We start from the raw sequence: 15,570 nt of genomic DNA on the forward strand, positions 1-15,570 counted from the left end.
AGCCTGGGATAGGGTAGGGATCATTAAATCTTCTCTGGAGTAGGGTTTCAAAATGCAACTGAACTTGGTCTAGAATAGGCTAAGGGTTCCAGAGTCCCACGGCACATCCCACAGTAAAACTTCCAGAAGCGTGTGGTATTATACAACCAACGCCTTGGGAGATATTAAACGAGCTGCGATCAACGTGGAAGTGTATACATGCTCCTGCACCACCTGAATCTCTTGAATATGTAATTTTGAGCCGGGTTCAATAGGCTTTCTAATAGATGATTACACAAATGATAACGTCAGTTATTATGTTTAGTTGCGTGTTTATTTAAACACGCTGCCCCGTCAACCATATGACTAAAAGAAGGAAGCTAATTTCCACAAAGGGGCGTGTGGCCACAATAAGAAGATTAACCCATTGGCTCCCGTGCCGGCCTAAACCAGCCCAGTGGAAGGCCAACAACTGCAGCAAAAAGATAAGAAAAGAAGAAAAAGGAAAAGCGAGAAAAAAAGTTGAAAAACGAAAAGCCTAGTCCCATTATTCTCCGAACTTTGCCTTTTGCGCATACCCGAGTAAAAATGTCATAAAATGCCCTGCTAGTGGAAAGAAAGGCATGCTTTCATGTTGCAAGTGACGTTTTGAGTAGGTTGGAACATAATTAGCTCGTAACTGACCAGAAAATGTCAAAAACGTCCAAAAATACGCTTTTTTCAAATATTTCCGGGAGTCAATGGGTTAAAAAGATTAAAAACTATCTACTTCTTAAATAATTTACTAATATATATTACTAATTACTAGACTAATACAAGACGCTAATTGCTTGTTCTTCGTCGTAATGTTATACACCATGTAATATTTACTAACACACATTCAAAATGCATCACATCGCAACTATATTACTATGTATAACCGGGAGAAGTTACCATTTTCCGAAGCGAAATGGCAGTACTACTTAAGACTTAAAGAGGCGCAACTAACTCATCTGTCTATAGAGCGATTTTAACTGAGTAGTTTATGAACTACCTAGATCATAGAAAACTCAAAAAGTGTCTAATTTCATAATAAGTACGCGGGTGTCGTCGTTTTTCAAACTTTCATCCTCAGCTTCGTTAAACAAACTTGTGTTTTCTTAACGAAATATTCACTTACAAAGAAAAACATCTTGCGGCATTTGCACGGAAGACTTTCATTCGGTTATAGGAAAAATGTTTTCTCTTTTTTGTGCCCTTGTGAATAGACTTAATATATTTACTACACAAAAAAACGACATTGATTGCGGATTGACAATAGCTAAAGATGACGAGGATGGAAATGGATTGGGAACATCCACATTAAAAAAAGTTAACCTTCTCTTGGGACGTGATACATTGGGACAAATTGCCCCCATCGCACCAACCAACTTAAAAGCAAGTGATTAAAACATAAATAAATAAAAAAACTAAAAACATGAAGTCTGAATATTACACAGGGTCCTACATGTGGTTCCTCGTGAGACCGTTCAAGTTAATACGCACAAAACGTTCTTGCTCATGAGTATCAACGACAGTGTAGTAACTACTCTCGCTCGTCCGTAGGTTGTCTCTTGAGACCCACCTGATCCCCAGTCTCTTCAAAAGGCCCTTTTCCCGCGGCCATGGTTTCTTGAGTGGGCAAACCTTCCTTGCAACTTTCACTTTCTACATTAGAGCTGGCGCTTTCCTGAAATGGTTCCCCTTCAGTAATCTCTTCGTGGACTTTCTCGCCTTCTGTGATTTGTCCTGTCTCCTCTGCCTCTGTTCCTTGCGTTTTACCAGTCTCCTCAAATGGCCCTTTTCCCGCGGCCATGGTTTCTTGGGTAGGCAGTGCTTCCTCTTTCCAACTTTCGGTTTCTTCATTAGAGCTGGCGCTTTCCTGAAGTGGTTTCCCCTGAGTTAGCTCTTCGTGCAGGACTTCCTCGCCTTCTCTTTTGATTTGTCCTGTCTCCTCTGCCTCTGGTCCTTGTTCTTTACCAGTTTCCTCAAAAGGACCTTTGCCCGCGGCCATGGTTTCTTGAGTAGGCAAAGCTTCCTCTTTCCAACTTTCGGTTTCTACATTAGAGCTGGCGCTTTCCTGAAGTGGTTTTCCATCAGAAAACGCTCCGTGTACTTCCTCGCGGTGTTTGACTTGTTTTATCTCTTCCGCTTCTGCTCCTTGCGGTTTGTCAGGCGTTTGTGTCTCCTGGAAAGGCCGTTGTCCTCTTCCGTCCCTCTGGTCTTCAATCTCGACCTTTGCTTCCTTATCGCATGGCTCTCTGGTTTCTTGCAAGGGCTCATCCTTGATATTAAAACCTTTTAAGTCGCCCTCTTGAAAAACGTGTCTTATGCCCCTTTCAGGGTGATCTTTCAACTCCTTCTTTTTCCCTGTCTGTTCTTCACTTTCCTGCACTGGCGTTTCTTCCACTGCGGGCGTGTCCGCGATGCTGCTCTTTGGATCTTCTGATTCTTGAATCGGTCTTTCTTTCATGTTTTCAATCTCACTCAAATCAAAAGATTTCTCTGCTTCTGGTGTCACTTGGGTGGGTCCTCTTTCTCTTTCCCCGACATGTTGCACGTCAGCTCCAAGGCTTTCCCTTACCGTTGCCTGCCCATGCACATTGCTCCACATGTCACCTCCCTCCATACGAGGGGAAGGAAATCCTGCTGGTGATGTGGGCGACTTTGGATTGTGAACAGGAGTCTTATCAGACCGTGGGAATGACATTTCGAAAGGCTGAGGGGGTGTCGTCGCTGACGGCGAATTTTCTGGAAAAGAAGAATGATTATGGTTAGCAACTACAGCAGTAGGAGTCACGGTGATGAAAGAATGGAAGAAACAATCCTCCTAGTCGCGACATGATATGGGAACCGGAGCTGAGCCCTCTCCTCCACAGAGGCCTCTTTTATTCTTCCGTACTGGCTGGGGGAGAGGTGAAATAATAAGTGCGTGGAGCCTGGGAAGAAACGAAATGAAAGCAAGGGGGAATATGGGAAGGAAGGAAGAAAGAGAGGGATCTCCCGTCGTCCTTCACGCTCTCCTATTGTTCATTTTGCATGTTTTTCGCCTTTCCCGCCCTCCCCCACTAAAGGAGCCTCTGCGGAGAAGAGAGGGAGTTGAACCTTTAATTGGCTGTGATAACGATGCTCTCTTCTTCGCGGCGTGAGAAGAGTGCGAAAGACGATTAACGCGACTCGCAGTTTTCCTCCACTGCCTACCTCAGTGTCAAGGAAACTCAATGGCTGTTATAAGCAATCTAAACATCTATCTTCCATCTCAACCTACCAGTTTTCTCCATAACGTGTGATTCGTTCCTCGCTGGAGTACTTGTGATTGTATTCACAGAGTTGTCTCCTCCGACTATAACATTTTTAGCATTAATCACGGTTAAGTTCCCTTTGGAAGAAAAGCAAGTGTTAGAATAACAATCACCAATAAAATAACATACAAATAGGGATTTGGGTTAACGCCATTAACGTCATTTTTGGGATCCATTTTACCTTTTCTTTCTGTACACAATATCGCGTTTAGACTAGTACGTTCATACCATTACGTACCATTACGGTTTCTCTGCTTTAAGTGATATTTGAAGCAGTTGTTAGTAATACGTCGAAAGATTTCGAGCAATTGGTTTCGTGTTCTTGGCTACGTGTGTTCCAAGAGCTGGTTCGAGCGTCAACGTTTGCTTTCGGGGGTTTGTATGGTATACATCTTTAATACAACGAGTAATAAACAAAAATGTAATACAAGGTAATTCGTTTCGCTAACAAACTGTCAGATTATTTGATCAAAAGAGTGGGTTGAATAAGAATCAAAAATTGTTTTCTCGAATCTTTGAACTGTGCCATATTTTGTTACTCGCGGAATTTTTAGGCTTTTTGGCCTGGAAATTATTGTTATTATTAAAGTTAATTTTGAATGTTATAAGCCAGGGAATAAGCTTGCGTGTTGTCACCACGAATAATGTGTTATGTGTATTTCCGCTAGGTTAATATTTCCGCGCGCTAGGTAATATATTCGACTTGAACTTGTGAATTAATATTTTTAGGATGCAACGGTGTCACACAACAAGAAATTCCGCAGCAAACAATGTCATGACGTACATTGCACAGTAAAAAGGAAGCCTAATTGTGCAGTCCATCGGCATCAATAATTAAAGGCGACAAAAGACTCCACTAATCCTAGATTATTGCTGTAAAACAAATTATAAAAAGGCGGGGGCAGCTTTATAGTGAGAACTATTACTAGTCTTATTCGTAAAAATTGACAAAAAGAAAAACACATACACCTACTTGCAATAAGGTTGTCATAGAAAAAAGGAAAAAGACAAATAGGAATTAATTAAGCGCATGCATGAAAGTTATTCGTACAAATTGCCTCAAAATGCCTCAAAATACGAATAAATCAATTTATCTTGTTACAACATAAAAAAGTGGACTAAAAGTGTGCAGATAAAAACTCGTGAGTTTTCTATAAACGCTACCTAACCAGTTATGAAACTACGCTAATTAATTCCTATTTACCTTTTTTTCTTTTTTTCTATGACAACGTTGTGGCAATTAGGTGTATATATACCATTACATATTTAACAATTATTCCACGAGCGTGCGTTGGTTATGAGACGGTAGATCGCCAACGAGAAGCGTAGGCCCGAGTTGGCTATAACTTATATATACTTACCAGGCGCTGTCATCAGTTCTGATGCGGAAGAGCGTCCTTCAGACTGTAAATAATAAATAAATCGAGAAATTTCTGAGCGATTTTGCTTGTCGAAGCCAAGAAAGTATTACTAAACATCATCTTGATTTGGAAAAATCTAATTTACATTTACTTTCTACACACTAATTTACATATGCGATTTCTAAAACCGGTTTCATCTAAGACCTCGAGAAATTTAATGTCGATAACTCGACCGTTGAAAATTTATAAACCGTTTTTAGTTACATTTGCACCTTGAAGCAAACTAGCACTTCCAGACAAGTTGTATGCACATTACAGAGAAATGTTCCTCGTAAAAAAGGGACAAGAGCTTATCAGACGTTAACTCAGTTAAGGAAACCATGTTTTTATCTGACTGATAAAAACACCGGCCTATATGAGGATTACGTCTTTAAATTGGGTTTTGTTCGCATTAAAAATAACATAAAGATTTGAATCTACAAGAATAGGGTATTGGGGATATTTCTAAGAAAATGTGCTTCTTGATGCGATAAAACAATACCACAGAAATTTCGCGTGATTCGATACCTTCGGCATATGACAAAAGGTCTCTTCGCGCACAATACATGAAGGACGAAAATGGGCTGTATATACTACTTACGAACTGGTCACTTGAACGAAACGGGAAGTTACGCCCAAGACACTTCTTTTCCCGCATGGCATCACTGACAATCTATTTCAAAAAGAAGTTTTGCTTAAAATACATCATTTTCAGAATTGTGCACCTACTTAAGACAATTTTTGTTTCGAATTTATTGCTACTTTCTGTCTTACTTTGCATTCATTCTGAGATTTGCTTTGATTTTTAAGGTAAATTTTGTATTTGAAAATCAAACAAAAATAAGGAACCCAGCCCAAGCTTCAATACTTTTGACGCAACTAAAAAATTTTGGTCGCTCAACTTAATAACAGATAAGTTCTCTCAGACGATACGCCAATCACATAATATAGTTCCTGAAATCTTTGCTGCGGACAATTAAAACCCGAGTAAAGTTTGTGTGATTACAGTCTGTTTCCTAGCGACATTTGTAGTGCTTTTCCAACACTGGATGGCGATGAAAAGTTAAACATTGGGATGCTAATACCACATACACCCTACCTGCCAGCCTTTTCTAGAAGCTTTACCCAAATGAGCATGATTGCCGAATAGATACAAGCCACAACGTGCTCGAGAAATGGCGACACACAAACGGTTCAGTGAAGACAAATAACCAATCTTTCCTGCTTGGCTGCTACGGACCAGGGAAATTAGGATGATATCATTCTCCTGACCCTGTTAAAGAAGACATTTGACAAAATCATGCAGCTACTCATCGATACCTGACAGGGTTTGTACTCTTTTGAGCTTCTGAAATTCCATGACCATCCTTGACCTTTTCCATGACTTTTCAAAGTTTTCCATGCCCTAAATTTGACCATTTTTCCTGGAAATTTTCACAAATTATCTTGATTTCGGTTACGTTTTTCCCCTTTTCTAACCTCCCTAATTTATCAGTTTTGTACAATCAATACCATTTTCCACGACTTTCCATGAACCACACTTACATTCCACGACTTCCCAGGCCTGGAAAATGAAATTCTAAACTTCGATGACTTTCGAGGTTTTCCATGACCCGTACGAACCCTGCCTGAATATTTTCACCAGTTAAAATGGTCTTTATCAGCAGCATATAGGAAATAAAGGCTTCACTGGTGTACTTACCTGAAAACTGTCAATTGTCGCGACAGCAATTTGTTTGAGTGCCGTCACCGTTGATCTCAGAAAACGGTGCTTTATCTCAGTGACCTGCACAGAAAAATTCAGGACATTATACGACAGCAAAAACAAGTGGACCTCGCCTTCCGTGCAGCAAACAGATATTGTGAGCATGTGTGGCACGTATACACGTTACTTATTTACTTTTACATCTCTTTCTCTTTATTTACCGCCGCAAAGTTTTGGCCCAGAGGCAAAAACCCGAGGAGGCATCATAGAAGTACCCGCGTGTATACATATATATCAGGGATTAAAAAAATAGAAAATATTTAAGTATTATACAACAGATGTATGGTAGTATGCGAGGCGAGCTCGATTTGAGGAAACCAGGCGCGCACGTTGGTCTCGGGGCTATGTCACACAATTTTAGGCAATTTCAGGCACTGACCAACTGTTCATAAAATTGACTGAAATATCACAATAACAGCTTAAAACTGTAGAATAACTTAAAAAAAAAAACACAAAACGGGCATGGATGGGAAAAATTTAAGAAGATTAAAATGGATTGCGTTCGGGTAAACTTGAAAAACGTCGGCCCGACTTTTTTCAAGTTTATCTCAATTTGTATGAAAGTGACATTCACAATGCTCGAAAACCATCCTTGTTTATTATGTGGCCGTGATTTTGCCAATTAAAGGCGTTTGCTCTGCCAATTTGAAGTTTAGAGCTCTTAATTAAAGAAAACAAATATAATTACCTAAAACACCGTTCTGCTTTATAGATGTTAGTCCATTATCCTTTAGAGCACATGCAAATGTCACAGCGTAAACTTGCCTGTCCACGATATGAGCACAATACTGTGATCTTAGATGGAAGAACTTGACCCTCTCCACACAGCCTTTCTGCAACTTCAGTGATCTTTCTAGCCTCCGCTTCGTTTAGCTTACTGTGCGAATTCTTTGAATCTGATTCCCCAATAGTGTGAGTCCAGAAGTACATGCTCTTCTCAACACATTGCGGGAAAACGTTTTCACGAACAAGCTGCGTGGAAGTAACAGACATATAAGACAAATCAACGGCAAGTTATAGTATACTTCTGTGGTGCTGAATATTGATAATGATGATACGAACTTGAATTATCCAAAAACAAACGACAAGCAAGTCGTTTTAGTCGAGTTCACTATCGTTGATAGAAGACTGTTAACCTTGTTTAATTACCTGTTCGTTTGTTTTCAGTTCAGGATAAATCTTAAGCTGCCTGAGTAGGTCAACAAACTCGTCTCTCATTCGGCACTGAAACCCAAGTTGTTTGTAAGGTATCTTGCAGTTGAAAAGTCTCTCAAACATGGAGAGATCAAAATTATGACGTCTCTTGAGTCTTTGGTAATGCACCATGGGTCTCAGCTGTTTGTGATCACCGATCATGATGAGATGTTGAACAGAGGGTGGTATAACAGCAACAAGCTGTCCCTCAAGGATTTCAGCAGCTTCCTCCACAATCATAACAGAAGGTCTTATATCAGCTGCCAAAAATAAAAAAACAAAACTTGTAAGGATTCAATGGAGATAACATCCACCAGCGAGTAAAAGAAAACAAACCTTTCAAATGTGATCAACATCAAATTTCTCCTTTCAATATTGGTACATTTTCTAACCAGACAGCAGGGTTCGTACCCTTTTTCACAAACAATTTTCCAGGACCTTTCAAGGACTCAGATTGATTTTTCCAGGACTAAAAAAATTCACATTAACCGCTTCACTTCCAAGATCTCAATTTTATTGCAGTTTTCAGTGAAATGTGAACTCTGAAATTCAAAATCCGCTGCCGTCAATCATAATTATGGTGACAGCCAACGAACCATGAAAAACAGAAACAAACAAACTGGATCGAAATCTACCAATCACACCTGACAGACTTTTGACCTGGTTGAAGTGAACTTCTGTTTCCTGAGAGGTCCGCTAAGATGATTGACGGCAGCAAAAAGCGTAAACCGTTGGTTGAGGATTGAATTTCAGAGTTCGCATATCACTGAAAACCGCAATATTTCTCCTTACTGTCTGTACATTTCTTATAATGTTAGTTCTGAGAATTCAGTTTTACTTGAGTTTAACAGATTCCCAGAACTTTCCAGGACCAGTAGTCTTTTTCCAGGACTTTCCAGTCCTGGAAAGTGCCACAATAATATTCCAGGACTTTCCAAGTTTTCCAGGACCATACGAACGCGGGACAGGTGAGGAGAATAAAGAAACTTATGAATTAAGGAAATTGTGCTGATCTGCTTACAAATTCTCACAACAGTCATTAAAGGACATCTGAGGCAATCAATAAAAGGATTTTTTTCCTTTTTGAGATTGCGACTTGTGTACATATACAGTTACCTAACAGGTTTGCCCTCATAGTTGCACCAGTCACTGTCATACCAATAACATGACATTTTTTCATGACTTCAATATCGTGTTGATTTCGCAGCTCTTTCAGTTGTTGATGTATCTGTTGGTAAATTAAGGTAACATAATTTATTATTCCTACCCATGCATGGAAAGGCGGGTTATTCCAACAACAAGGGCAATTGTAAGCTTATTATCAACACCACTGAAAAAACGATGAGTTATCAACATTCAAAATGGCCCAAAGTTATATGCAGAGCATTTAGTAAGTTTTAATGCAATTTTTAAGGAGCCATGCCATGATATTTCAAGTCGTTTTTCTGATGTAAGAAATTTATTTCAAATTAAAAATAACAAAATAATTACTTAACAAAATTTTCACATCCACAATAAAAGTTTACTAAGCTAGAAAAACACCAAAGAGTTTATAATAAACCAAAAAGGAACAAGGATGGTTAAGATTGGGTAAAATTGAGACAGATTACGAACGACAAAGCTGGTGTTAAAAGGACGCCATCTTAAGCCATTTTTTGCAATGTGAAAAAGAATCTTTAAATCCAAGCGAAACTCAAAATAATAGTTTACTAATGTGGAAAACACCAAAGAGGTAACAATAAACCAAAAAGAAACAAGGATGGTTAAGATTGGCGAAGATTAAGATGGATTACCATGTCGTCAATTTTCTAAAGACCGGCCACCAGTGACGTAGCTACTATAAATGAAGTTTGCCATTTCCCTTGCATTTCCCAGAAATGCCTTTACGGTAATTCAAAACAGTAGAAACTTTCGTGTCAAATCAAATAGATTTCAAGAATCGTTTCATTGAACAGTTAGCGATCCTTGTGTTTACCTGCGTATATGCTTGGCTGACAGCCAGGAACTCATCACAAGCCTTCTCACGACAAGAGCTTTGAAAAACATATGCAAGCTGAACTCTCTCGTCGGGACCAAGTTCCCACACCTTGCCAGCATTCAGAAGATTTCTGAAAAGCCTCACTCCTAACAAAAACAAAACTAGAATTAAACACAATGTATTATCGTACCATTCTTAATAGTAACTGAAGATTTTTAAATGGAAGTTAAAGTAGTTTTAGAAGTTTGTGGAGCTGAGAAACAAGTTAGTGAGGCCCTTTTGCCTCTGCCTGGCTTTCTTTTTCGAATTCTCTGTGGTATCTATCTTGGATTGAACACACTCCCCTAATCTCTGACTACTACTAGTATATAAAAACACTCCCCTTCTTCATCAGAAAAGCGTCAGTGGTGAAGTAAAAAATATACAAACTATATATAGCCCCCTACCCCCCCCCCCCCCCCCCCAAAAAAAAAAAAAAAAAAAAAAAACTGACAATGCCTTAACTTTTTGATTGACGGGACGTGTTTGTTAGTGGCGGCCGACTGTATTTGCAACAAAAGTGTGTCACTGAAACACTTAAATTTATATAAATAATTTAAATGCACAAGCCAAGCCAAAAGAAAACCTGGTGTCGCCTCTGTTTTTTTTTAAAGAGAAGTGGTTATTAGTGAAGGTTCTACTGTATTTTTCAACCAAATAGTTGGTGGGGCTGAGTTCATGATGTTGACTGCATAATAGCTATTTTCGACACTCCGGCAAAATTGCTGTACTATTATAGATGACACCCTTTGCACACCATATTATTTTTTCAGCACCCCACACCCACCCCCTTGAACAATATTTAATATTTTTGGCATGGTGAAGGGCTCCAAAAAAGTGCTGTCCGGTCGTCTAGGATAATTACTACTCCACTACTCCATAGGGTAAACACATTAAAGTGAAAACTTATTTACTTGTTTCGTCAATGCAAACTAGCTTGCGTGTTTCACCAGCCGTAACTTTACAGTCTTGTGATTCAGTGGCCTCATCTTTCATGATTTCTTTGTCCTCTTCATCAGGACGTTCTTCATCGACAGCAAGGAGTCGTTCTTTCTGCTCCATTGCAGGCTCTCTGAAGTCATTTGGGTTTTCTTCTTCTTGAACCTCTTTGCTCTTCGGTTTTTCACTAAGAGCAGAACAAATGGCTTAAGTTATACATATAAACATTTTATAGCAACTTAATTATGTCTGCCAAATGTCCCACTTCTGTGGTTTAGAGAGAGTAAGTTATTGAACCAAGCAAGGTTTTCAGAACGTTATGTCGATGTTACAACCATTGAACCCTTCCTGGCAGTTTGGTACCAGGAAATAGAAAACGGCTGATAGATAGCCAGGAGTTCCAGATAGCAGGGTAACTTTTATAGAAAATGACAGAAAAAATTTGACAAAACCTTAAGGAAATTACTTTTAGTTAGAGACAGCAGGGAGTTTAAGATGGAGGGGCCCTACTGTATGTGCTTAATTCACAAGCAAAACTGAAATGAATAACCAAGGATTTTTATGACGTCGACATACATGTACAACTACCTCTGTTTGGACTTTGCAGCAGCGTCTGTAGTGTCAAAATAAGCTCTCCCACTTTCTTTTGGAGATCCCTTTGCTTCACGAGCAAAACTGTCAAATTTCTCCTGCGGGGGAAGCCAATCTTTCAGTGCATTTTCCAAGAGCTCTGTTCAGTTATCAAAATATAAATTGGAAAGGAACAGTTTAGCTGTTTTCTTGTAAATATTGGAAACTGTAATGGAATCTTCACTGAACATGGGCAGCGTGTTTCATTAAAATAAGCAATCTACAAAGCCCTTCTACTTTTACTTAAAAAAATAGCCTTTCACTGATGAAGGATACATAGCTAATTAATGCAGTTTCCTTTTAATTATACCTGCAACTAAGTAATTACTGGCAGTAACAATTCTCATACAAAGACAGACAAAATAATAAAAAATACATTAATAAAAAAGAAGATTTTTGGAGCACCTTTAAGACGGGTTTTGCTTCGGTGGTCTTGATTATCAAGTAAAGCCTCCACTTCTGCTCCGTCTACTGTCCTGTGTTCGTTGTCCACAAGAAGGTACTTAATTTGGTCATTTGAAGCTTCCTGGCAAACAAAATTGAACCAAAGCTAGGCGACATTGATGAACACATGTAATATTGGGACATTGTTGAGAGCTAGAAATTACCTAGCTAAGAAACTTGAACTAGACAACGCTATACATTAATTACTTTTGGATTTTGGATGTTTTTTTTTCTGGTAGACTTAGTTTAGCTCAATTTTTAGTGCATGTGTGATGTCATTTACTTTCCTTTTATTTATAACCAATTGGTTCATGTAACTGTAAATATTGTGCAAATAAATATGTAAAATGTGTTCTCTCGCATTATTTACTCAGTGTCCCTTTAGCAGTACGTGTTGTTCCAGAAAATATTCATACCCCTCACACTGAAGGTTTTTTGATGTGAATCCCACCTCCCCTCTGGAAATTCCAGTTAAGCCCCATACTTTCTTTTGCAATTTTGGCTTTTAAGACCACCCAACCCCTCAGAATTCCCAACGACGTTCCATGGGGTGGGTATGGATATTTTCTTGACCCGCATAATCTTTCGTATCTGTTTTTGAACCTTCAATAAATTAACTACCGGTATTGTAAATAGTTATAATAAATGATGCAATATATCACAGCTTAACACAAGGTTCTGGAATGGAGAATTCCTTACCTGATATTGATAATTGATAATTGTAAAGTTCTTAGTAAATAACAATTGGTTTCGGCCAATTGATGACCAATTGATAGTCACAAGTAAAATTTCCTAAATGAACATGGATTTCTATGTAGCTGCAAATAACAGTTGGTCATCAGACATTGGCCGACCAAAATTTGACGGAATCCCAAGTATGGTCAGACATAATGTCCGGTCAATTTTGTAATCATAAATCATTTTACAGCAACAATGAATAAAAATCTGTCTCACCACAATTTTGTTTTGTCTGACCAAGATGGTGTCTAATAGTAAGACATATGTCCTTTCAAGTGAAAAAAAAAATTGCAGCACTGCGATTGGTTTTAACATACTTTAGTTAACTATGGTTTTAACGATGATGACAATCGATAAAAATCGATGATGTTTAAAGTAAAAAAAAAATTCCTTCAATAATAGGTCATCAATTTCTGGAATGAATGAATTAATTAGAAGTGATTGTTATCAAATGTAATTATCAAACATCATCCATTATCAATTTCATGGAATGGCCAGGCCAGAAGAATTGCCTAGTATGAATATCATTAAAAGACATGAAATATGACAGAAATTGGAGAATACAATATAAAATAACCACTGAGAATGTTTTTATGACAGTATAATACAAGGTTTTGGCTTCTTGACATGCTTTATAATATAGATTCAACCACACAAAACAATTAAAACATGTCACATTTCTATGTTTTAATACTCTGCAAAAACATGGCTTTTTAATTAGCCAACCGGCATGTCTGCAGAATCTGAATTGTATTAAAATGACAAATATTTTGCCATACCTTCAAGAATGTCTCTGCATTGAAAATACAGGATTCTCTGAGCTTCCTGGTTGCTTCCCTTACTGGAGATTGCATTGCCCAAAGTTGCCCTGTCAGCTTTCTCTTTTGCTTGTACAATGGTTCAGGCCAGCGACGTCCCACCTGTAGAACAGAAACAAACAAAATGCTCCAGTTGTGGAAAATACATTGCATACACTTCCTTGAATTTACACATCCATGCTAAGAAAACACTTAAGTGAAAAACTTGTGTTGGGGTCAGTTTTAAGCTGCTATTTGGCAAAAATGTGTCCCTCTTGCAAAATTTTAGCTATAGACCCATGTGACCTTAGCTTTAAACCAAAAAAAGCAAAAGCATAAAAATCAGCAATTACCTCTTTCAACAAACACTTCTCCAATTCCTCAGATGCACCTTCAGCCAATCTTCCCACACGAACAATCTTCGCATTATAAGATGGAACGTTCTTAAGGCACTCTTCCAAGAAATGGTCCAATGCATGATTCTTGTAAGTAATTACCTAAAATTTATGTGAACCATGAAGCACATGTATCAATTGGTATGTTGTTTTAAAAGCAAATGTCAGATCTCAAAATTAATGCAAATTGGTCAACTGACCAACAAACTGTTCCTACTAAATGTACCGTATTTATTCGATTTACCGCCCTGGGCGCTTATTAAATTTTTGGACCTTGAGGGTGGGAGCTTATTCGAGGTGGGCGTTTTAATATTAGTTAGTCAATTTTAATCTCAACTTCAGCAATAATTAGAATTCCTCTTGTGTCCTCAATTTAGAGGGGTGGGGGTGGGCGGTTATTCGAGGCTGGGCGCTTATTAACTTTTTCTACCTTCAGGGTGGGCGCTTATTCGAGGTTGGGCGCTAAATCGAATAAATACGGTATACAGGTTAACATTATTATTTGTCAAGCTAATTATTCTCAGTGAATAATTCTTAATAAAATTGTCTTACCAGGATTGGTCCATGATTTTGTGGTACATGCATGGACAAAAGAAGCCGAACCAGGGCCACACCCACAAATGATTTTCCAGTGCCTGGTGGACCCTTAGGATCAATATATTAGAAAATATGATTAGTAATCAGATTGTCTATATAGAATAGGTATAGGTATTTTATTTAAAGTCGGTAACGTTGGGAGTGGTCCCCCAATCTCCCGAGCCAGAGGCTCATGTTAAAAACGCACGACTATTTACAATAAATTTACATTACTATTACATTAAAATCATTAAAAATAAAATTTAAAAAGAGATGCTAATATAAATATAGAATTAAAATATGAAAGCAACTAATCCTGAATGTCACATGTACCTATACATGTAGGTACTCCTAAACTAAATACTTTTTGCAAGATTAAATCTTTGATAAAATCCTCTGGAAAGCCTGACCACTCGTACTTCAGGATAGCAAGAGTAGAATAAGTTTTAACCCTTTTTACCCCAATAAAAAAATAATTTTTAACTTCCTTTCAACACTTTACAAATTTTGAAATTAAAAAAGTACTGGCAGATGTACCTGGATTAATGTCAGCTTATTCCACAGTGCAAGTTCAAGTGCAGCAAGTTGCGTCTCGTCAAGTTGTGCTTTGTAGTTGCTGTTTAACCTTATTTGTTTAAACTCCTCCAGAAGTGGGTAATTAGATGATTCACCTTCATAGTTGCTGCGAGCAGGAAGGTTATCATTTTTAAAAATGATTTCCCAATCTGGCTGTTTTTTAATCTCATTTATGTAATCTGCTGGTTTCATCAGGTTTGCATTTGTGTCTGGATGTACCAAGAATTCCTTAAATGGCACACAATCTGTAAACAACACAGAAAGGATTTAAAAACAATTAACAATAATAATAATAATAATTATAATAATAATAATAATAATAATAATAATGATAATAATATATTAGAAAGAGAAGAATGTTTTCTTGGTTGGTGGACAAGCCACCATTTTTAATATTAACAGACTTGCTATCTTAAATCTAGAATTTTGATAACTATGCCTTTAAATGGGCATTATTTTATGTAAACTAAAAAACCTTTAAGCATTACCTCTGTGCTGCAAAACGTCCATAGCTGGAGCAAAAGAGAGGTAGAATGTTTGGCCTTCTGCCATGAATGCTTCTTCATCTTGAAGATATAAAATATAACTAGGACGTTTTTTAAAGAAATCTATGAATAATCTTAGTTAGTTAATACAAAGTAAATCATGTAACACGTCACGATATTAAGCTAAAATAGCAAGGCTCCGGGAGCCCCATACTTAGAGAACCCATGCACTCCTTTCTTCATGGTCATGAAGCCAGCTGGCATGGCTCGCGGGCATGTACCTAAAAAGGTACATGCAGTGCTTGACACTAACTT

At 38.1% G+C, this 15,570-nt stretch overlaps 1 protein-coding gene across 2 annotated transcripts in view; it reads right to left on the bottom strand.

The window, feature by feature from the left end:
- Positions 1–291: 291 nt before the first annotated feature.
- The window catches only part of LOC144637775 (uncharacterized), a 22,296-nt gene continuing 7,017 nt past the window's right edge, over positions 292–15,570 (bottom strand). For both annotated transcript variants that reach the window (XM_078496853.1, XM_078496854.1), the window contains 18 exons: positions 15,259–15,336; positions 14,732–15,015; positions 14,171–14,263; positions 13,577–13,720; positions 13,206–13,346; positions 11,650–11,770; positions 11,203–11,344; positions 10,590–10,801; positions 9,634–9,782; positions 8,775–8,886; positions 7,614–7,918; positions 7,230–7,436; positions 6,402–6,485; positions 5,799–5,972; positions 5,301–5,372; positions 4,661–4,703; positions 3,266–3,376; positions 292–2,748 (listed from right to left, as the gene is read on the bottom strand). In XM_078496853.1, coding sequence (XP_078352979.1) covers positions 1,544–2,748; positions 3,266–3,376; positions 4,661–4,703; positions 5,301–5,372; positions 5,799–5,972; positions 6,402–6,485; positions 7,230–7,436; positions 7,614–7,918; positions 8,775–8,886; positions 9,634–9,782; positions 10,590–10,801; positions 11,203–11,344; positions 11,650–11,770; positions 13,206–13,346; positions 13,577–13,720; positions 14,171–14,263; positions 14,732–15,015; positions 15,259–15,336 — 3,677 coding nt within the window. In that variant the 3' untranslated portion in view covers positions 292–1,543. The remainder of the gene's footprint in view (positions 2,749–3,265; positions 3,377–4,660; positions 4,704–5,300; positions 5,373–5,798; positions 5,973–6,401; positions 6,486–7,229; positions 7,437–7,613; positions 7,919–8,774; positions 8,887–9,633; positions 9,783–10,589; positions 10,802–11,202; positions 11,345–11,649; positions 11,771–13,205; positions 13,347–13,576; positions 13,721–14,170; positions 14,264–14,731; positions 15,016–15,258; positions 15,337–15,570) is intronic.

Source organism: Oculina patagonica, chromosome 14 (genome assembly GCF_052425735.1).
Source record: "Oculina patagonica isolate OP01 chromosome 14, crgOcupat, whole genome shotgun sequence".
Taxonomy (NCBI): Eukaryota; Metazoa; Cnidaria; class Anthozoa; order Scleractinia; family Oculinidae; genus Oculina; species Oculina patagonica.